Genomic DNA, 23,830 nt, shown 5'->3' with positions numbered 1-23,830 from the left:
GGCATGCTTAAATGAGGAGGGAAAAATACCAGAAGAGAGAGAGAGGTTAAATATTTTAGTTAGGTGAGGGGTGACAGCAGGGGAAAGGGACTGGAGGAGATGTGACGGAAATGGGTCACTGGTGCAAGTAGTTGGGCGAGAAGATGCAAGGAGCCTGCTTACTTCTTCTTCTGTGACTGGTTCAAAATCAGAGAGTGAGTTAGATGCAGTGGGGGAGGGAGGACAGTGCATGGTATGAGGGGATTTGGAGATAATTTCCTGTCGGATCTGGTCAATTTTTTCTTTGAAGTAATTGGCCAGATCGTCAGCTCGGAGCTCAGTGGTTGGGGCCTGTACTCTTGGATTGAGTAGAGAATGAAAAGTGTCAAAGAGACGTTTCGGGTTATTGGACAGTGAGATGATGAGGGTGTTGAAATAGGTTTGTTTGGAGAGGTGAAGGGCAGTGTTGTATGTTCTAAGCATAAACTTAAAATGGATGAAATCTTCGTGTAGATTGGATTTTCTCCACAGACGTTCGGCGCACCTGGAGCACCGCTGCAGGAAACGTGTTTGCACCGTGTGCCAGGGTTGTCGCCGTCTGCGTTGTGGTGTTCTATTTATAGGGGGTGCAAATTCATCCAGGGCAGTTTGAAGTGTTTCATTGTAATGCTTCAAAGCAGAATCAGGACATGAGAGGGAGGAGATAGGGGCCAATGAAGACTGCAAGTTCTTCAGAAGTTTCTGGGTGTTAATGGCCTGTGTGTTTCTATAAGTCTGGACAGTGGGGGTGACCTGAGCAGCCTGGCAGTTCTTTATAGAGAATGAAAGAAGATTGTGGTCAGAGAGCGGGAGAGGGGAGTTTGCAAAATCATCCACTGCACAAAGCCGAGAGAAGACCAAGTCGAGGGAGTTTCCGTCTTCATGCGTTGGAGAATTAGTAAGCTGCGAAAGGCCAAATGAGGAGGTTAGAGATAAAAGGTGAGTAGCAGATGGGGAGAGGGGAAGAGCAATGGGGATGTTGAAATCTCCCATGATGAGGGTAGGGATGTCACAGGAGAGAAAATGTGGAAGCCAAGTGGCAAAATGATCCAGGAACTGATGGGAGGGGCCGGGAGGACGATATACCACCGCCACTCGCATGGAGAAGGGGGTGTAGAGTCTGACGGCATGGACCTCAAAAGAAGGGAAGACAAGTGAGGGTAGTTGAGGGATAACCTGAAAGGTACATTTTGGTGATAGGAGCAGACCAACGCCTCCACCAGCTCACTTTGTTTTTATTTTAAGTTAAGACAATTGGGAACATTTATCAAATCTCTGAATTCTATTTTAACATATTTTTGTTTGACAACGTAGCAATTTTTGAAAGATCTCATAATTTAAAAAATAATTACCGTATTTCCGTAAGATGGTAGAATTATGACACTGCATGTAAAATATGTATATAACAGTGGTACGATATACATTACGCTGAAGGTCTTCTTCCAGCAATACATGGCTGCGATTTGTGGTGAATTCCTGTTCTCATTCTTAGTATTTGATGTATAGAACCTCTGAGTAATCTATGCGTTGTTGTGTTAGTGTAATATGCTTTTTATTTTAACATTTTTTTAAAAAAAAGTCTTTTACATCTTCCATTGCAACAGAGGAGAAAACTGGATGCTGTTTATTACTACATGCGTAGTCTAGCTGCCAGCAACCCAATACTCACCGCCAAGGAAAGCCTCATGAGTTTGTTTGAAGAGACAAAGCGTAAGGTAAGCTGCCACGTGTTCATGAGACGTGCGTCCTGGTACAGTACACGGTGCCCTATGGAAATACACATTAATTTTAAATAGTGATGTCAAATTCATGTGTTTTTTGCTCTAGCACATTCGCATCACATCTCGTTCCTCCGACTTGCCGGGGCTCTCCCAACCCGGGTGAGACAGCTGCATAGAAATACATGCTGTCACGCGCTCAGGTCAGGAGAGTCGACAGCCAGTCCGAAGATTGCATCGGACAAGTAATATGGCCGTGTGACTGCCTGAGTATGTGGTTATATATATATATATATATATATATATATATATATATATATATATATATATATATATATATATATATATACATACATACATACAGTGGGGCAAAAAAGTATTTAGTTAGTCAGCAATAGTGCAAGTTCCACCACTTAAAAAGATGAGAGGCGTCTGTAATTTACATCATAGGTAGACCTCAACTATGGGAGACAAACTGAGAAAAAAAAATCCAGAAAATCACATTGTCTGTTTTTTTTTTTCATTTTATTTGCATATTATGGTGGAAAATAAGTATTTGGTCAGAAACAAAATTTCATCTCAATACTTTGTGATATATCCTTTGTTGGCAATGACAGAGGTCAAACGTTTTCTGTAAGTCTTCACAAGGTTGCCACACACTGTTGTTGGTATGTTGGCCCATTCCTCATGCAGATCTCCTCTAGAGCAGTGATGTTTTTGGCTTTTCGCTTGGCAACACGGACTTTCATCTCCCTCCAAAGGTTTTCTATAGGGTTGAGATCTGGAGACTGGCTAGGTCACTCCAGGACCTTGAAATGCTTCTTACGAAGCCACTCCTTCGTTGCCCTGGCGGTGTGCTTTGGATCATTGTCATGTTGAAAGACCCAGCCACGTTTCATCTTCAATGCCCTTGCTGATGGAAGGAGGTTTGCACTCAAAATCTCACGATACATGGCCCCATTCATTCTTTCATGTACCCGGATCAGTCGTCCTGGCCCCTTTGCGGAGAAACAGCCCCAAAGCATGATGTTTCCACCACCATGCTTTACAGTAGGTATGGTGTTTGATGGATGCAACTCAGTATTCTTTTTCCTCCAAACACGACAAGTTGTGTTTCTACCAAACAGTTCCAGTTTGGTTTCATCAGACCATAGGACATTCTCCCAAAACTCCTCTGGATCATCCAAATGCTCTCTAGCAAACTTCAGACGGGCCCGGACATGTACAGGCTTAAGCAGTGGGACACGTCTGGCACTGCAGGATCTGAGTCCATGGTGGCGTAGTGTGTTACTTATGGTAGGCCTTGTTACATTGGTCCCAGCTCTCTGCAGTTCATTCACTAGGTCCCCCCGCGTGGTTCTGGGATTTTTGCTCACCGTTCTTGTGATCATTCTGACCCCACGGGGTGGGATTTTGCGTGGAGCACCAGATCGAGGGAGATTATCAGTGGTCTTTTATGTCTTCCATTTTCTAATTATTGCTCCCACAGTTGATTTCTTCACTCCAAGCTGGTTGGCTATTGCAGATTCAGTCTTCCCAGCCTGGTGCAGGGCTACAATTTTGTTTCTGGTGTCCTTTGACAGCTCTTTGGTCTTCACCATAGTGGAGGTTGGAGTCAGACTGTTTGAGGGTGTGCACAGGTGTCTTTTTATACTGATAACAAGTTTAAACAGGTGCCATTACTACAGGTAATGAGTGGAGGAAAGAGGAGACTCTTAAAGAAGAAGTTACAGGTCTGTGAGAGCCAGAAATCTTGATTGCTTGTTTCTGACCAAATACTTATTTTCCACCATAATATGCAAATAAAATGGAAAAAAAAACAGACAATGTGATTTTCTGGATTTTTTTTTCTCAGTTTGTCTCCCATAGTTGAGGTCTACCTATGATGTAAATTACAGACGCCTCTCATCTTTTTAAGTGGTGGAACTTGCACTATTGCTGACTGACTAAATATATATAATTTATTTATTTTAAATGCAATAATGAAAAACTGACAAATTATAAATAGAGGACATCTAGGCAAAAAACTCCAGGAATCTGGAATACATTATTCCCATCTTACTAAGAGTAGTCAATTGAATATGAAAAACATAGTATACAAATTCCTATATATCACAATAAAAGTGCCAGTGTAGAAAAAAGTAAATGGTAACAGTCTCATAAACAACTAGAGTTGAGCTGAACCGAAGAAGTTCACGTCTACCCCATAATACAGTGTATGAATCGGCATGCTGTTAATCAGCAGTATCAGGTGCATAGCATAAATGTAGCAAAAAATACAGATGCCAGGAACCACAGTCCCCAATGCATGTTTTGCTATGGCTGTCAAGGGGGTGTTTTGAGTACAACAGGGCAATTTAACCTGAATAGCAGAACTTTAACTTTTGGCATGCTTTTGAACAATTTATGTGATTTTTGCTGTTGTATGTATGTTGATAACTTTGCTCATACTTTATAAGTTAGATAGATTTTAGCATGTAATGCAAGTAGATTCTATGCTGAAATCCACTTCTACATTTCAAAGCATGAATATCTCTAATCTCTAGCCACAGTCACACAAATGTGACAACACTTGCTGTATCTGGCTGCTGTTGACTTCTCAATCCTGGGCTGGCTTTGAAAATGGCTGGCTTGGGAAGCTGGCTGGCTTGTGGATAGCAGCTTGCAAGAATGACAGGCTAGTAGGCTTCACCATGAACTGAAAAAGTATAAATATTTTCTGCGGCTTCACATTTGACAAAAAAAATATTAAACTTAAATGGGACATGTCAAAAGTTTAGATCACTGACGGCCAGGTGCTGAGATTGCTAACAACCGGCAAGCTAGTAACAGGTACATACTTGATCTTTTAAGGTGCTCCATGGCAGGTGTCAAACCGCAGGGGAAAACCGCAGAAATACTACAGATAATCCACAGGTCTTTTGACCTGCGGTTTTTGACAAATCCGTGTGGAAAATTCCGCAGTACAATCCGCAGCGTGTGCACACACCCTTAAAGTTTTAATTACTGTGCTCACCACCTGCCCAGTTAGAATAGTCCCACAGTCACTAGTTATGTTCCCATCCTGATCCCCTTCTTGTAGTAATGTCCACCATCCTGCTCCCTTTCTTGTAGTAATGTCCCATCCTGATCCCCTTTTTGTAGTAATGCCCCATCCTGCTCCCTTTCTTGTAATAATGTTCCCCATCTTGATCCCCTTGTTGTAATAATGTCCCCTATCATGATCCCCTTGTTGTAGTAATGTCCCCCATTATGATCCCCTTGTTCCCTTGTTGTAGTAATGTCCCCCCATTATGATCCCCTTGTTGTAGTAATGTCCCCCCATTATGATCCCCTTGTAGTAATGCCCCATCATTTTTTGTCCCTGTATGGTTAGAAAAAAAAATTAATACTCCCCTTCCTGCTCTCGCTCCACCGTTCCTCTGTTTCCTGTGAGTTCCCACGCGGCTCCGGCACAAGACATCATGACTCTGGCAACACCGCATGACGTCGTTTGATGGTGCCAAGCGTAATGACTCTCTCTGTCTCTCCTAGGCCACAGGTATACGGCCCAGGAGACAGTGTCGGAGTGAAAAGCAATGTCTCCTCTGAACCGACACCGCTTTGAACTGCTAGCGCAATCATGCTAGCAGTTCAAAGCAGCGATACACTTGGGCTGAGGCGATGCTGTGTGACAGCAGAGGGGGCTCTGCGTGCCCTCTCTGGCACGCGTGCTGTAGGTTCGTCATCACTGTATTATACACTTCCAGATATATGATCCTTTTATTTAATGGTAATTTTTATGGTCTTTACCAAGGGGGTGGTGCTCATAGGATTCCTTGGTCTTTAGGCTGCTCTATATAACTACCCTCTGAGCAATGTCCTCTTGTAAAGACCATAAAAATTAGCACTAAATAAAAATGCCTGTACCTTGAGAACCATAAAGCGGATTTAAAAAACAAAAGAAAATAAGAATAATAATACTCTGAGAAAACGAAAAATAGTTTTGATAAGAAGAAAACGAGGTTTCAAATTATTGGCTCACATATGAAGACCCCTTTAATTAAAATATAAACCTTTATTTACCATTTCTAAAAGGACTAATAACATACAAGGCACATACTTAAAATGCGACAAATTAAATAGATAATCCTGGGATAGCCTATGTTTAGGGCTGGCGTCACACTTGTGAGTGTGATGCGAGAAACTCGCATCAATACCTGGCACTGCCGCCAGCACTCAGGACCGGAGTGTGCGGCTACATAGAAATACATGCAGCCGCACACTTCGGTCCCGAGTGCTGGAGGCAGTGCCGGGTATTGATGCGAGAGACTCGCGCGAGTTTCTCGCATCACAGTCGCAAGTGTAACCCTGGCTTAATACTCTTTCTTACATACCTGCCTAACAGCGGCGGTTGGCACCCTTATTATATGACATTGGCGGCCCTGCTCCTCTGCAGCTCTCCCTTAATTTCCTAGTATGCTCTATTCATTGCTAGTTTAATCGTCAATATACAGTTGTGGCCAAAAGTATTGACACCCCTGCAATTCTGTCAGATAATACTGAGTTTCTTCCTGAAAATGATTGCAAACACAAATTCTTTGCTATTATTATCTTCATTTAATTTGTCTTAAATGAAAAAACACAAAAGAGAATGAACCAAAAAGCAAAACATTGATCATTTCACACACAACTCCAAAAATGGGCCAGACAAAAGTATTGGCACCCTCAGCCTAATACTTGGTTGCACAACCTTTAGCCAAAATAACTGCGACCAACCGCTTCCGGTAACCATCAGTGAGTTTCTTACAATGCTCTGTTGCAATTTTAGACCATTCTTCTTTGGCAAACTGCTCCAGGTCCCTGATATTTGAAGGGTTCCTTCTCCAAACTGCCATTTTTAGATCTCTCCACAGGTGTTCTATGGGATTCAGGTCTGGACTCATTGCTGGCCACCTTAGAAGTCTCCAGTGTTTTCTCTCAAACCATTTTCTAGTGCTTTTTGAAGTGTGCTTTTGGTCATTGTCCTGCTGTAAGACCCATGATCTCTGAGGGAGACCCATCTTTCTCACACTGGCCCTACATTATGCTGCAAAATTTGTTGGTAGTCTTCTGACTTCATAATGCCATGCACACGGTCAAGCAGTCCAGTGCCAGAGGCAGCAAAGCAACCCCAAAACATCAGAGAACCTCCGCCATGTTTGACTGTAGGGACCGTGTTCTTTTCTTTGAATGCCTCTTTTTTTCTCCTGTAAACTCTATGTTGATGCCTTTGCCCAAAAAGCTACTTTTGTCTCATCTGACCAGGGGACATTCTTCCAAAACGTTTTAGGCTTTTTCAGGTAAGTTTTGGCAAACTCCAGCCTGGCTTTTTTTATGTCTCTGGGTAAGAAGTGGGGTCTTCCAGGGTCTCCTACCATACAGTCCCTTTTCATTCAGACGCCGACGGATAGTACGGGTTGACACTGTTGTACCCTCGGACTGCAGGGCAGCTTGAACTTGTTTGGATGTTAGTTGAGGTTCTTTATCCAACATCCGCACAATCTTGCGTTGAAATCTCTTGTCAATTTTTCTTTTCCGTCCACATCTAGGAAGGTTAGCCACAGTGCCATGGGCTTTAAACTTCTTGATGACACTGCGCACGGTAGACACAGGAACATTCAGGTCTTTGGAGATGGACTTGTAGCCTTGAGATTACTCATGCTTCCTCACAATTTGGTTTCTCAAGTCCTCAGACAGTTCTTTGGTCTTCTTTCTTTTCTCCATGCTCAATGTGGTACACACAAGGACACAGGACAGAGGTTGAGTCCACTTTAATCCATGTCAACTGGCTGCAAGTGTGATTTGGTTATTGCCAACACCTGTTAGGTGCCACAGGTAAGTTACAGGTGCTGTTAATTACACAAATTAGAGAAGCATCACATGATTTTTTCGAACAGTTGTCAATACTTTTGTCCACCCTCTTTTTTTATGTTTGGTGTGAAATTATATCCAATTTGGCTTTAGGACAATTCTTTTTGTGTTTTTTCATTTAGACAAATTAAATGAAAATAATAACAAAGAATTTGTATTTGCAATAATTTTCATGAAGAAACTGAGTATTATCTGACAGAAATGCAGGGGTGTCAATACTTTTGGCCACAACTGTATAGTGACACAATAATTATATTGTATAGATTTTAGTATGCTCCACCAAATACACAAACGTATAGACAAGTAGCAGCAAAAGGGGCCACAAAGAAATAGCGCTGTATAGATTTATGAACTGAGAAATGCTCTACCACATAAACAAGTACACATCAGCCCATTGGAGCAAAAGAAGGGTATCATAAAAAAAATTATAAGAATAAATCCAGATATCTTGGACAATAGTTAACCCAGATGGTTTAGATGGAAAGTACTAATTATTCCTATTTTGTCCTAATATCTGGATATGTACCTAAGCAGCTGAGGTTGGCAACCTATGTAGGCAAGAATGGCGCCGCCGCTACATGGCGGCTGTCCCTAGAACGTCCTGCTTTACCCTTAATATGTAAATATACAATGTATGCAGCACCGATACATATAACTTGTAAAGCGACCAGGTATTTGCATATACATTAAAATATCAGTGTCATTATACTCTTGTCATGAAGATTGCAGAAGGGCAAATGTTGTCCCTATCTTCAAAAATGGAAATTACAGGTCTGAGTCTTCTATAACAGGAAAGATCTTTGAACAAATTATTAAACAGCATGTATGCAAGTACTTAGATAAGAATGCAGTAGTTAACCAGAGCCAGCATGGGTTGGTAGCAAACAAATCATGCCAGAGTTATCTAATTTCCTTCTATGATGGAATCACTGACTGGGTGAATCAGGGAAATGCGGTAGATATAGTATATCTCTACTTCAGCAAAGCAGTTGATAAAGTATCTCATACTATCTTTATTGAAAAAATTATGGGATTATGGGAGTGACAAGGTTACTGTTAAAATTAGTCAACATCAGTGATGGTAGCATTGTCGGTATATTAGACATGTAGTTAATACAGGATATCCATAATATTGTCAAGGTGAAAATATATTTTCTTATATAACTTTTATACTTTTATACTGTGAAACAATAAGTTTTTCCTAATTGCTTGCTAATGCAAATGTAACTGTATTAAAGATGGCTGCCAGTGTTCACTTTCACTTAAATTCAGTGTCTAAAGAGTTAAGTTAAGTTTCATTTCTCCTAAAAAAAGATAACTCAGGAATGTGAAGAAGAAGTAACCATCGGGAGACTTTTTGACGAATCAGAGAGAGACTGGACACTAGATGTATACTGCATAAACCCCGCCTAATGCACGCCTTCCCCTAACACTCAATATAGTATTGTGTATTTGTAAATAAAGCCAGTTGTTGTACTGCTCCTGACAGGTGTGGATGCGGGACATTAACTAAGACTGAATCAGCTGCGTGTCTGAGTCATTCTTAATTGGTACCAGATGTTTTGCGCTCGCACAATGATTTGGAATGACTGGTGAATGAGGATTTATTGTCGTTTACGACCCCGACAATACTACCCAACTATCGGACTATAATGGACAGATCATCATAATGAAAAACATGAAAACGGAAAGGAAGAATGCTCACGAAGTCCAAATTGTAATAAAAAATATAATCACTTTATTATGGCATATAATTACAGGTCAGATGATTGGAAAAAGTGCATATGTGCGATAAAAAGTTGCATGGGACAAACAGAAAAGAAATAAAATGGAAATTCTGTATATGAATAAGAATAGATAGTGGCTAGTGACTTTCACACTAGTAACTAGTATTCATAATGTTGGATGTATTTCCAATCCCCTCTATAGACACCAAGTGGCTATAAATCAAGCCAACAATGTGGCATGGCAATGTGGCCAGGCCACAATGAGTTGGAAGGGACCTCCAGGGTCATCGTGTCCAACCCCTTGCTCAGTGCAGTATTCACTAAAACATGTCAGACAGATGTCTGTCCAGCCTCTGTTGGAAGACTTCCATTGAAAGAGAACTCACCACCAATCGTGGCAGCCTGTTCCACTCATTGATCACCCTTACTGTCAAAATTTTTTTTAATGTGTCTCCTGCCATTCAGTTTCATCCCATTGCCTCTAGTCTTTCCTTGTGCAAATGAGAATAAAGCTGATCCCTCTCAACTTTATCATGAACTCATTATTAATGGGGACTTGAACTATCCTGGTATAAATTGTGGAGCAGAAACCTTCAGGTCCAGCAAAGGAAACAGGTTTTTTACAATATAAAGACAATTATCTTTCACAACTGGTTTAGGATCCAACAGGGGGGGGTCACTTCTCAAACGTATTTTATCCAATAAGATAGACAAGTGTATGGGTTGGGGGTCACCTGGATAATAGTGATCGATCACAAAATAATGATACTTCACTTAGCTATTAATAAAATGTATAGTGGAGGGGCTTCAATGACACTAAACTTCAGGAAGGCAAATTTCCATTGGAAAATAAATGATCTTAGTGCCATAAACTGGGGCAATGTTCTTGACATTAAAAGTACTCCAAGCAAATGGGACATTTTTATAAACCTTAGCCCAACATATGCTCAATTGGAATAAACAGGCTAGAAATAGAAGAAAACGAATATGACTCAATAAATGACAAAAAGAAAGCGTTTTAGAAGCAAGAATCAAATCAAGACTGCACAATTGAGACAGAGACTCGTTGATAAGAAAGTAAGTAATCTAAAAATATACTTAGACTACGTAAAAAGTAGGAGATTTAAAAATTATCTGGGTGAAATGATGTAAGTGGATGAGGGAAAAGCAATTCTATGAAATGTCGTGTTTACACAAGAAAATCTTAAGACTGATGACATGAATTCTATAAACTCTCCATGAAATGTCACCTGCGTAACTCAGCAGGTAGCAGGGTGCCGCAAGAAACTTGAAGCAGTAATTGCAGGGAAAGGTGATCCTACACAGTATTGACTCAGGGAGGCTAAATACAAATGCTCGTCACAATTTTCAGATTTATGGTTTTAAAATATTTAGAAAACCATGTATCATTTTCTTTATACTTCACAAATGCTTGCTACTTCGTGTTAGAATAATATAAAACAGGGCTGTGGAGTCGGTATAAAATATATAATAAATTGGGTACAGTAGTTCAATGCAGAATGTGCTGAATATTTTTTCCTAGGAATTTGGGAAAGTTATGAAATGTCCTGTAAATGGCTGTTCTATTCCTGATCTAAGGCTACATTCACACACAGCGTTTTTGCTGCGTTTTTTGAGGATGCTTTTTTCAGCTGCAAAAGCAGATCAGGTTTTTAAAAAGCCGCGTCACCTGAAAGGTTTTTGAGCTCATAGGTAATGTTTTCAATAGCAAAAGCAGATTAGAAATCTGCTCTATCTATCCATTTATGCATATCTGTCTTGGTGTTTCTCTGGAATGAGAAAGTATTAGAAAATTAGTGATTGAAGAAGCCCTTAAACAAAAGGAAGATCTTAAAAAGACTCTCAAAAGACGCTTCATATTTCTTAAAATGGATGCCTGCACACGTCACAGAGTGAACTATTTTGCCATCAATGTTCGATATGTTTGTGACAACAAATAAATTGTTACCAATACACTGGCAGTAAAAGATACTAGAGCTCATCACAGCAGCCTGTTTCTCCAGGCCTTAGTGGAAAAAGTTCTGCAAGATTACGAACTCAAAAAAGAACAGGTTCTTGCTATTGTAACAGACAATGCTTCAAACATGAGAAGTACAATGAAACTGATGAATGAGAGTAATGAACAACAGCTAGAAGAACATTTAGGATTCAGTATGTTTGAGATGGAAGGCCACAGTGCTCTTCATGTAACTGAGGAACAAACAGATATTACAACAGAAGAACAGCAAAATTATACTTTAGAAATAGATGATCTTGTTGAAGCTGCTTCAAAACACTTTCTCTCTCACCCATGACAGCACCACAGAGAGAGGGGATCCGCCCTTCAGGGACAGGAACCTACAGATAAAAAGGGCGGTACCTCTCCTCCACCTCCAGTTGGGTTCCTGTCCCTGACGGGGGACCCACAGGACTGTACCTTTCGTGTGTCCAGGATCCGGGGCCGGCCTGACCGGTGATGGCAGCGGGAAGGCCCCTGCCTCGGGAGGGTGCGGTGCCTGAAGCCGCCACTGCTGGGGCCGATGCGGGCTGCTTGGTGAGCGGGTGGGAGAGACGCCGGAGCCGCCGGTCCGGAGAGGAAGTCGGGGCTCGCGGGGACCCGGCAAACATGCGGGCGGCGCCGGGGTACAGAGGCGTACCAAGATGGCGGCCGCCCCGGAAGTAGAAGCCGGCTTCTGGGTCCCGAGAACCGGCTCATGCGCAGGAGCGCTCTCCCGGGGACCGCAGTGCAGGATGGGAGCGGTGACGTCTCAGCCGGGAAATTTAAAATGGTGGCTGCACAAGCGCTCCTGGCTGGAAGCGATCCTGAAGGGGATAGTGACCAGCAACAGGAGCAGCATGCCAGGCAGCAGCTTTAGCAGCAGCAGCACCATCATCGTCAAAAGGAACGCAGTACGGATGGGCGTTCCAGTAGTCACTTCACGCAGCGTAGCACGTCAGCTGCAAAGAGCAAATCGCCACAAGGAGAGCAGCCTATTCAGGACCTGACTCCATCTCCCGAATCGGTACCTGCAGCCGCATACTTTTGGGTGAGTGATCTTCGTGAATGTTCACCATTGTATTAAAAATCCATTTCCCTTACTAGGGAAAGAAGGGGAAAAAGAACAGGGAGTGCCCCACTTGTGCTAGTCCCCTACCTATTTCTCGGGAGAAAAAAACGGAGTCATGTACAAAAGAAATCCTCTGTTAGGAAACTCCGGATTTGGCCTCTGACCTAAGAGCCGCAATAAAATTGGAGGTTCAGAGTGCCCTTACATCCCTTAAGCATAGGGACAAATCAAAAAAGAAAGACACAATAGTGACTTCCCAGTCGGATTCCTTGACGTCGGGAGAAATCATGTCAAAAACCTCAGATTCCAGTTCCTCATCCTCAGACGAGGAAACAGAGGGGCGTCACTGCTTCGCCCTAGACGAGGGTGACCAACTAGTGAAAGCGATAAGGTCTACCATGGGGGTGCTGGACCCTGGGCCCGATAAAACAGTCCAGGACATAATGTTCGGGGGACTGGGCCAGAAAAAGCGGAGAGTGTTCCCGCTAAATGAAAATGTGCGGGGTCTAATAAAAAAAAAATGGGATAAACCGGACAGGAAAAACACCACGGTCCCTTCCCTTGAAAGGAAATATCCCTTTGAGGAAGAGGCATCTACATCTTGGCATAAATCCCCGAAGCTCGATGTAGCTGTCGCAAAGGCCTCAAAAAAAAAAAAAAATTCGCCCTCCCCTTTGAGGACATGGGCACCCTCAGGGATCCCCTAGATAAAAAGGCATATACCTTTCTTAAAGGTGCATTGGAGTCAGCTGGAGGTAACCTCAGGCCAGCCATAGCGGCAACATGTACTTCGAGAGCCCTAATGATTTGGGTGGACCAACTAGAAAAGCAACTAAGAAAAGGGACGCCAAGGGATAAAATCCTAGACTCTATCCCAGTAATAAGGGGAGCGGCTGCCTTCCTAGCGGACTCATCGGCAGACTCAGTCCGGTTATCGTCCAAAGCACTCTCAAATGCAGCACGTAGAATATTATGACTTAAAAGCTGGCCGGGGGACCTACAGACCAAGATGAAACTGTGTTCAATCCCCTGTGAAGGAAAATTCCTTTTTGGGGAGACGTTAGATGACATCCTCCAGAAAGCAAGGCAAGAAGAAAGAGTTCCCAAATTTAGGGCCGGCAGGATTTAAGAGGTCCTTTAGGAATAGAAAGTTTCCTCAGCGGAGACCACCGAGAGAGCAAAAGTGGGATGACAAGAGAAGAGAGAGAGGGTTCCTCTTTGGCAACTTGTCCTGAGACAAATAGCCCTCTAGGTGACAGTTTGCTCAGGGTGGGGGGAAGGTTAAACCTTTTTCTCCCAGTCTGGAAAAGAATCTCAAACAACCCATGGATAGTAAACCCCTAATCCAGGAGGGCCTAAGGATAGACTTTTTCTCCTTCCCGCCTCAAAAGTATGTAATGACTCTGCTAAGATCCAGTATGCAAGAGCAGGAATCCCTAGAAAATGAAGTCCTAAGCCTGGTAGAAAAAGGAGTCCTCCAGGAGGTTCCCCTGCAGGGAAGGGGCAGGGGGTTTTACTCCCCTCTTTTTCCTGGTGACCAAGCCAGACGGCACATTTCGGACAATTATAAATTAAAAAAAAAAAAAAATTAAAGCTTCAAAATGGAGTCAATCAGGTCCACCACCAAAATCCTGTTCCCGAACTGCTTCATGACGGTGTTAGATCTCAGCGACGCCTATTATCATGTCCCCATTCACAAAAACTCCAGGAAATATCTCAGGTTAGCCGTCTCGATAAAGGGCGAGATAAGAGAACTCCAGTACAGAGCCTTGCCATTCGGAATATCTGTAGCTCCATGGGTGTTTACCAAAATAGTGGCAGAGATGATGGCCCATATAAGGGAGCAAGACATAATAATAATCCCGTATCTGGACTATTTTTTAATAGCAAGCAGCTCGGCTCAAAAATGCTGGGAACAGAGGGACAGGGTGATGGACACTTTGCAGGGCCTGGGCTGGCTCCTAAATCTAAAAAAATCAAGATTGGAGCCCAGCAGAGTACAGGAATTCTTGGGTCTAACATTGGACTCAAACATTCAAGAGTGCCGCCTCCCAGACCGCAAGAAGGAGAAAATCGCTCAAATTGTAACAAGAGCCATCCAAAATCCCTCCATGACATTAAGAAAAGCGATGTCACAACTAGGTTCTCTCTCTGCCTGCCTGCCAGCAGTCCAATGGGCTCAGTTACACACGAGAGATCTACAGTGGGATGTACTAGCCAACTAGTCTGCAGTAGGGGGACACCTAGAGGGTCGTATTACCCTAAATTCAAAAACTACTCATTCCCTAACCTGGTGGAAAAGCCAAGACAACCTTTCCAAAGGGATCCCCTGGGTAACAAAAATAACACACATAGTTACCACAGACGCCAGTCCCACGGGGTGGGGAGCACACATGAACAACGAAGTGGCCCAGGGTGCGTGGGGAGTTCAAGAATTAGAAGCCTCCTCGAACCTGTAAGAGCTCTTAGCAGTGGGCTACGCATTAACACACTTTTTACCCCTGCTCCGGGGTCATCATGTCCGCATATTGTCAGACAATCGAGTCACAATAGCATATATAAATCATCAGGGGGGAACCAGGTCCCGAGCCCTAATGGACACATCCTCCAGAGTCCTCCAGTTAGCAGAGGCAAACCTGCTATCTCTGTCAGCACTACACATCCAGGGCACGGAGAATCAAAGGGCAGACTTTCTGAGTCGCACCCAATTACGACAAGGGGAATGGGTCCTAAAGCGGTCCGATTTTCGGCAGATTGTAAAAATGTGGGGGGCCCCGGACATAGATCTGTTCGCCGACTTCAGAAACAAAAAAGTGGAAACTTTCTGCTCCATAGACCCCAGGGGGAATCCTCTAGCTCTGGACGCCTTCATACTCCCATGGACATAGGGCCTAACATTGCCTTTCCCTCGATCATGCTGATCCCAGCAGTGCTAAGAAAAGTCAGGGAGGATGGGGCAAGAATGATTTTAATAGCTCCCTTCTGGCCCAAAAGAACCTGGTTCTCCTGGCAAAAAATATTCTCGGTAACCGACCCATGGATCCTACCGGATCTCCCGGACCTGCTATCGCAGGGCCCAGTGTTACACCCTCAGGCAGGGCGGCTCCATTTAACAGCATGGAAATTGAGAGGGCACTGATGAGAGACAGAGGGTTTTCAGAGAACCTGATAACCACATTACAAAAAAGTAGGAAACCGGTTACGATGAGAGCCTACGGGAGAACGTGGAAAAAAATTCTTATCCACTTCGGGGGTAAAGGTTCAGGACGGGGTTCAGATTGATAAAATCCTAGAATTTCTATAAAAGGGCCTAGAACAGGGTCTAGCGGTCAACACATTAAAGGTACAAGTAGCGGCCTTGGGCGCCTTTATAACCATGATGTGTAGGTAATCCTTAGGTGACAGATTATTAAGGCCGTATCTAGATCCAGGCCGATAGCTAATCAAAGATTACCATCATGGGACCTAAATCTTGTACTATCCACACTAACAGGCCCTCCATTCGAACCTATTCACTCAGCATCCCTAAGAATCCTGTCGTTAAAAACAGTGCTTCTTTTGGCGCTAACATAAGCTCGCAGAGTGAGCGATATGCAAGCTTTATCAGTAGGGCCACCTTTCACAAAGATTCTAGATGATAGGGTCATTTTAAAGCCTGACCCGGCCTATCTACTGAAAGCGTCATCACACTTCCATAGGTCCCAAGAGGTAGTCCTTCCTTCATCCTGCCCAAATCCTAAAAAGAAGGGAGAAGAAAAATTCCACACCTTAGACGTGAAGAGGTGCCTAGTGTAGTATCTTATCTAGAGGCCACCAAGAAATATAGGAAGGAAGGCTCTCTGTGTGTTTTCAGGGACCTCGGAAGGGACTCAAAGCATCTAAGAGTACCCTGGCAAGGTGCATAAGGGATGCGATTGCCCTGGCATATTCATCCAGTGAAAATACCATCCCGGAAGGGTTGAGAGCCCATTCCACAAGAGCGATGACGACCTCATGGGCTGAAAGATCTGAGGTATCAATAGAACAAATCTGTAAGGCGGCCACCTGGTCATCACCTTCGACCTTTTTCAGGCACTATAGATTAGATCTAGCCTCTACGTCTGACCTTCGGGAGAAGGGTCCTTCAGGCGGTGGTCCCTCCCTAAGCTACCAATCTCTGTAATTCTCTCCGTGGTGCTGTCATGGGTGAGAAAGAATAGCTTAGTTACTCACCGATAACAGTGTTTCTCGGAACCCATGACAGCACCCGCTTATTCCCCTCCCCTTCACGAGTGTGGTGAGCACGTTTTACTGTTAGTAGAGTGTTTCCGTTTAGGCACGGTGCTTCTGATAATAAGCAATATTATATTGTTGTGCATATATTTCTGTTGTCTACCTAACCTGGAGACCCTCTGATGCTCTGTAACCAACTGGAGGTGGAGGAGAGGTACGGCCCTTTTTATCTGTAGGTTCCTGTCCCTGAAGGGCGGATCCCCTCTCTCCATGGTGCTGTCATGGGTTCAGAGAAACACCGTTATCGGTGAGTAACTAAGCTATTCAGATTCATCACATGCGCTGTGTTGTGCACACGCTGCAGCTGGCAATAAGAGATAGTCTGCAAGAGGGACATGCTGGAACTCTGATTGGAAAAGTGAGGAAATTGGTTATTGCCGCCAGAACCACTAAAATTGATTGCATCTTGAAGAAACGTGCTGGGAAAGGGGCAATTGTCAATCAAGCCACTCGGTTGGGCAGCACTTATGTAACCCCTTTACTCCCAAGGGTGGTTTGCATGTTAATGCCCGTGCCAATTTTTACAATTCTGACCACTGTCCCTTTATGAGGTAATAACTCTGGAACGCTTCCATGGATCCCGGTGATTCTGACATTGTACTTCATGTTAGTGGTAAAATTTCATACATATAACTTGCGTTTATTTGTGAAGAAAAACGGAAATTTGGCGAAAATTTTGAAAATTTCGTAATTTTCCAACTTTGAATTTTTATGCTCTTAAATCACAGCGATATGGCAGTCAAAAAACTTAATAAATATCATTTTCCACATGTTTACTTTACATCAGCACAATTTGGGAACCAAAATTTTTTTTTTTGTTAGGAAGTTATAAGGGTTAAAAGTTGACCAGCGATTTCTCATTTTTACAACACCATTTTATTTTTACGGACCACATCACATTTGAAGTCACTTTGAGGGGTCTATATGATAGAAAATGCCCCAGAGTGACACCATTCTAAAAACTGCACCCCTCAAGGTGCTCAAAACCAGATTCAAGAAGTTTATTAACCCTTCAGGTGCTTCACAGGAATTTTTTGAATGTTTAAAAAAAAAAATAAAAAAAAATGAACATTTATCTTTTTTTCACAAAAAAAATTGCTTCAATTTTTTTATTTTACCAAGGGTAACAGGAGAAATTGGACTGGTAAAGTTATTGTGCAATTTGTCCTGAGTACGCCGATATCTGATATGTGGGGGGGGAACCACTGTTTAGGCGCATGGCAGACCTCGGAAGGGAAGGAGCGCCGTTTGACTTTTTCACTGCAAAATTGGCTGGAATTCAGATCGGACGCCATGTCACGTTTGGAGAGCCCCTGATGTGCCTAAACAGTGGAATCTCCCCACATGTGACCCCATTTTGGAAACTAGCCCTCCCCAAGGAACTTATCTAGATATGTGGTGAGCACTTTGAACCCCCAAGGGCTTCACAGAAGTTTATAACGTACAGCCGTACAATTAAAAAATCGTATTTTTCAGCAAAAATTATATTTTCACCCCCAATTTTTATTTTCCCAAAAGTAACAGGACCCCAAAAGTTATTGTGCAATTTGTCCTGAGTACGTTGATACCCCATATGTGGGGGTAAACCACTATTTGGGCGCATGGCAGAGCTCGAAAGGGAAGCGGCGCCATTTGACTTTTTTGGCTGGAATTGAGATCGGACACCATGTCGCGTTTGGAAAGCCCCTGATGTGCCAAAACAGTGGAAACCCCCCAATTCTAACTCCAACCCTAGCCCTAATGGGAAAATGGAAATAAATACATTTTTTTTTATTTTATTATTTTTCCCTAACTAAGGGGGTGATAACGGGGGGTTTGATTTACTATTTATGGCAGGTTTTTATATTTGGCAGCTGTCGCACGCATCCACAATAATCAGAACCTCCCTTTCCTGTCTCCCAAGACTATACACGTGCTGCGCCAATTCTTTGGAATGCGCTTCCCAGGTCAATACGATTAGTCCCCAATCCCCACAATTTTAAGCGTGCCCTGAAAGCTCATTTACTCAGACTTGCCTACCGCCTCAACACATTAACCTAATCTCTCCTTGTGTGGCACAGCCAAAATTTTTACCATAATCATGTTCCCACATGCTTTATACATCCATTAGCCCTCTGTGTCTGTACTGTTACACACTTAACATTATGGCTGGTCGATACAATCAGGGCAACTGTTACCACCCACCTTTCGTGTCTCCCTTTTTTTCCTCATAGATTGTAAGCTTGCGAGCACGGCCCTCATTCCTCCTGGTATCTGTTATGATCTATGTGATTATTGTTATGCTGTAATGTTTATTGTCTGTACAAGTCCCCTCTGAAATGTAAAGTGCTGCGGAATATATTGGCGCTATAGAAATAAAATTTATTATTATTATAATATTATTATTTATTATTATTATTATTATTATTATTATTATTAAAAGACGCTTTTTATTGTAAAAATAGTTTATGCATCACCACATTTTGAGAGCTATAATTTTTCCATATTTTGACCCAACGAGTCATGTGAGGTCTTATTTTTTGCGGGACGAGTTGACGTTTTTATTGGTACTATTTTCGGGCACTTGACATTTTTTGATCGCTTTTTATTCCGATTTTTGGGACGCAGAATGAACAAAAACCAGCGTTTCATGAATCTCTTTGGGGGGGTGCGTTTACACCGTTCCGCATGCGGTAAAATTGATAAAGCGGTTTTATTCTTCGGGTCAGTACGGTTACAGAAATACCTAATTTATGTCTTTTTTTATGTTTTGGCGCTTTTATGCAATGAAAAGAATTTTATATAAAAATAATTATTTTTGTATCGCTTTATTCTGCGAGCTATAACTTTTTTATTTTTTCGCTGATGACGCTGTATGGTGGCTCGTTGTTTGCGGGACAAGATGACGTTTTCAGCGGTACCATGGTTATTTATATCCGTCTTTTTGATCGTGTGTTATTGCACTTTTTCTTCGGCGGTATGATGATAAAGCTTTATTTCTTGCTTCGTTTTTTATTTTTTAAGGGGTTCAATAAAGGGGTTAACTAGTGGGACAGTTTTATAGGGCGGGTCGTTACGGACGCGGCGATACCAAATATGTGTACTTTTATTGTGTTTTTTTTTTTAATTTTTTTTTTTTCAAAAAATGAATTTATTAGGGAATTTTAAAAAAAAAAATTATTTAGCGATTTTTTTTTTTTTTTTTTTTTTTTTTTTTTTTTTTATAAATTATTTTTACACTTTTTTTTTTTTATTTTATTACATTGTCCCAGGGGGGACATCACTGTCATGTGACAAAACGCTGATCTGTCACATCACATATCGCTGTAACAGATAAGCGACCTGTCACAGGCAGTGCTGGAGGCTTCCTCATGCCGGCGCTTTGCAGGCATGAGGAAGCCGGGTCCCTGCAGGCCCCCGAAGGTCCCCGCCGCCATATTGGATCCAGGTACCTGCAGGGAAGGAGGTCCCCGCAGCAGCGCTGCATTGCGCTGCGAGGGTCTCAGGGGAGCACGGAGGGAGCCCCCTCCCTGCTGATGCTTCTCTAAACCCCTGGTACACTGCGATCGTGTTTGAGCACAGTGTGCCAGGGGTTAACGTGTCGGGGCGGACCGTGACCAGGTGTCAGCTGTGCCGGGTGTCAGCTGTGATAATCAGCTGATACCCGGCCACGATCAGCTGCCCTCCCCCCGTGAGCGCAGCTGATCGAGCTAGACACAGCTTACTAAAGGAAAGGAAGCTTTGACTGAGGTAGCAGTTAGGATGAGTGGCCTACAGGAGGACTGCCAGGCGCAAGAGTATTTGGGTCCTGACAGTGCTACTGCTGCCATATCTTCATCTTCATCAGATGAGGAGTTTGATTTTGACAAGTATTTGGATGACATGGAGCAGGCAAAGCGATGCCGCAAGGAAAAAGGTTTCACTCCGTCTTCTGTAGCAAGCAGATTGACCATATGTCAGCAAAATGTTTCACTTGCTCTCAAAGAAATAGAAAAATTCAACCGTTCATCAAAACTGACTGTGCATGAGGCAATTCCTTTATACCCGGAAATTGTTAGAGATGTTGCCCATGTGGTTATGGCTTTGCCTCCAACCCAAGTTACTGTAGAGAGGTTGTTCTCTAGCCTTAAAATTATTAGGTCAGATTTGAGGTCATCTATGGAGGAGGATCTGATGGAGGCAATTCTATTTCTTAGAACAAATTCATAGACTGCACAAATGCTATTTAGTATGTTTTTGTTGAAAACTGTTTTTTGCCACTTACATAGTTTATTACATATATATATATATATATATATATATATATATATATTTGATATTACATAGTGCATTACATATTTACAATTTATTACAGTTTTTTTGTGTTCTAAAGTTGTATTCCAATAAATATATATTATGTTCTATCTAAATATCTTGATTATTGCATCATAAAAATGATTAAATGTCTGATGTTCACATTGTACTACAATCAATTTTTCACTTAAATATAAGCAATATATGTGGGAGTTGGAGTCGGTGTAAGGGAAATTGAGGAGTCGGAGTCACAGGTTTTCCTTACCGACTCCACAGCCCTGATATAAAATCCCAATAAAATATATTTAAAGAAATTGTCCTCCTCTTGAACAACTCTTCACATACCCCTCGCTTGTCCCCCCATAAAATAATAAAGCTTATACTTGCCTCTCGTGCTGGCGCCGTTCCCACGGTGTTGGCACTCGCTCTTCCCGGGGCTCCCTTGTGGTGTTGTGACTCGTAAACCTGGCGCCCAGTCAGCGCTGGTGTCGCTGCCCCTGCCTCCTGTCGAATCGAGCAGGGACAGGAAGTCCAAGATCAGCTGCATCCCGGACTACTTCTTCATGTTCGATTTGTCCAAATGCGGGGTGACGTGTCACAACAAAGCACGAGATACCTGGGAAGAGCGAGTGCCGGCACGGGAGAGGAGTATAGGCTTTATTATTTTATGGGTGCTAAACATTTTGATCAAGAAGGGGTTGTCCTAGTAGGCTATATGGGTTCTAGAGTCTGCGATGGAACGTTAATCCAGAGAACTAGTCTAATTCCTGTTTGTGGAATTTTTCCCCTAATATGGGGCAATTAGCATCTGCCTCATAGGGTTTTTGCCTTCCTTTGGATCAGCATGTTAAGGAATATATTGAATTCGATGAACTTGTGCCTTCTTTCAACCTAAATACTAAAGTACCGGTATACGCTGCGATACTGACGTATTGTAGCATGTAGTATGGGGGACTAAGATAACAAAGATTAGTAATGAAAATATTAAAAAAATATTTACAAAAACTTAAATTGAAATCACAGCCCCCCCCCCCCCCCCAACAAATCCAAAATAAATAAAGGAACGTTTGGTATTTCCAAGTCTGTAAACATCCAGCCTATCAAAGTATATAAAATTAAAGAAAGTAGTAAGTGACTGTCAAGTCCTCAAAATATGCAAAAACATGCCAGAAAAATAAGTTCTAGGTCTGAATCTTAGAAAATAACAGCACATCCCTGTTTTATAAGGGTTTTTTTTTCCCCTACTTTCCAGTAAATTATATTGTAAAATTAATTGTGACATATGTAATAAGAAAAAGGTAGGACTCTTGAAAGGAGAGGAAAAATTGAAGATTTTCTCCAGAAGTGAGAGGTTAATAATTCAAATGATATTGTAATAAATCATATATCTTTTCTGCAATTTAGGCTGAGCAAATGGAACAGAAACCAAAAAAGGATGCGGATGCAAACTCTCATCGTAATCCCACCGAGGATTCCACCCGACTGGAGATATGGATCCACCCGACACGAGGAGGGGGTCCCAGCAGCAACCGTACTGGAAGTGATGGAGTTGAAAGTCTTAGCCCAAGTGATGTGAGTTTTGATTATTGTGTTTTATACTAGCTGAAGAGCCCGGGGCTGCCCGGGCATAGTAACTAACTACGGTTAGTTATAACAAATATATATATATATATGTATATGTATGTGTATATATATATATATATATATATATATATATATATGTGTGTATGTATGTATGTGTATATATATATATATATGTGTGTGTATATATATAATATATATAGCTGAGTGTAGAGCCCCGCCCATTCCGCATAGCCACATTCACTATAATATCCCACATCATCCCATTAGCCAGAGATAGCGGACTACTACCCCTAATATAATATCCCACATCATCCCATCAGCCAGAGATAGCGGACTACTACCCCTAATATCCATCATCCCATCAGCCAGAGCCACCGGACAACTACCACTAATATCCCACATCATCCCATCTCAGCCGCCGGCCTATTACCCCTAATATCCCACATCATCCCGTCACAGCTGTCGGACTACTACCCCTCATATCTCACATCATCCCGTCAGCCAGAGCCACCGGACAACTACCACTAATATCCCACATCTTCCTGTCACACTTGCATACCAATGATCCCTTTAATAGAACCCTGGGGTCAGAATCAGAGCGCCGAGGGATTTGCCCTAACTTCCGTACAGGAGATCCCTTTAAGAGAGCCTGGGGTCAGTACCAGAGCATTTGAAGGCAATTGCCCTGACTTCCATACCGGGTATCCCTTTAAGAGAGTTATGGGGTCAGAACCAAAGCACTGGATGGATTTGCCCTGCCTTCCATACTGGAGATCCCTTTAAGAAAGGCCTGGGGTCAGTACCAAAACGCTGTGGATTTGCCCTAACTTGCATACCAATGATCCCTTTACGAGACCCTGGGGTCAGAACCACAGAGCTGAGTGGAACGATCTTAACTTCCATAACGGGGATCCCTTTAAGAGAGGCCTGGGGTCAAAACCAAAGCGCTGGATGGATTTGCCCTGACTTCCATACCGGAGATCCCTTTAAGAGGGAAGATGTGCCTATGGGATGGAGGATGTGTGATGTGTATATGGGCACGGGAGGGGGGATTCATTTCTGTCATGTGCTCTGTGCTCCTTTCTGGGGGGCAGACAGTGCCTGGGAGCTTATGTTCCCGGGGATGCTAGATTTCTTCCACCATGTCAGGGTCTGCTGAGGAGTTGTCAAGTGGAAAAACTTGCTCATAGCAACCAATCACAGCTGCTTCTTTTAACCAGCTTTGGTGAAATGTGAGATGGTTAGTGATTGGTTGCAAGGAAAACTGTTGCTCATAGGA

General features: G+C 42.7%; 1 protein-coding gene across 2 annotated transcripts in view; it reads left to right on the top strand.

The window, feature by feature from the left end:
- SMG6 (SMG6 nonsense mediated mRNA decay factor) overlaps positions 1–23,830 on the top strand; it is a 330,566-nt gene that overhangs the window by 24,869 nt on the left and 281,867 nt on the right. For both annotated transcript variants that reach the window (XM_073565701.1, XM_073565700.1), the window contains exons 7-8: positions 1,623–1,733; positions 22,372–22,539. In XM_073565701.1, the coding sequence (XP_073421802.1) occupies positions 1,623–1,733; positions 22,372–22,539 (279 nt within the window). The remainder of the gene's footprint in view (positions 1–1,622; positions 1,734–22,371; positions 22,540–23,830) is intronic.

The sequence above is a fragment of the Dendrobates tinctorius genome, unplaced genomic scaffold (assembly GCF_039654945.1).
Source record: "Dendrobates tinctorius isolate UK_male_01 unplaced genomic scaffold, ASM3965494v1 ptg000016l, whole genome shotgun sequence".
NCBI lineage: Eukaryota > Metazoa > Chordata > Amphibia > Anura > Dendrobatidae > Dendrobates > Dendrobates tinctorius.
The sequence above is the reverse complement of the archived record's forward strand: the minus strand, read 5'-3'. Positions and strand labels throughout refer to the sequence as shown.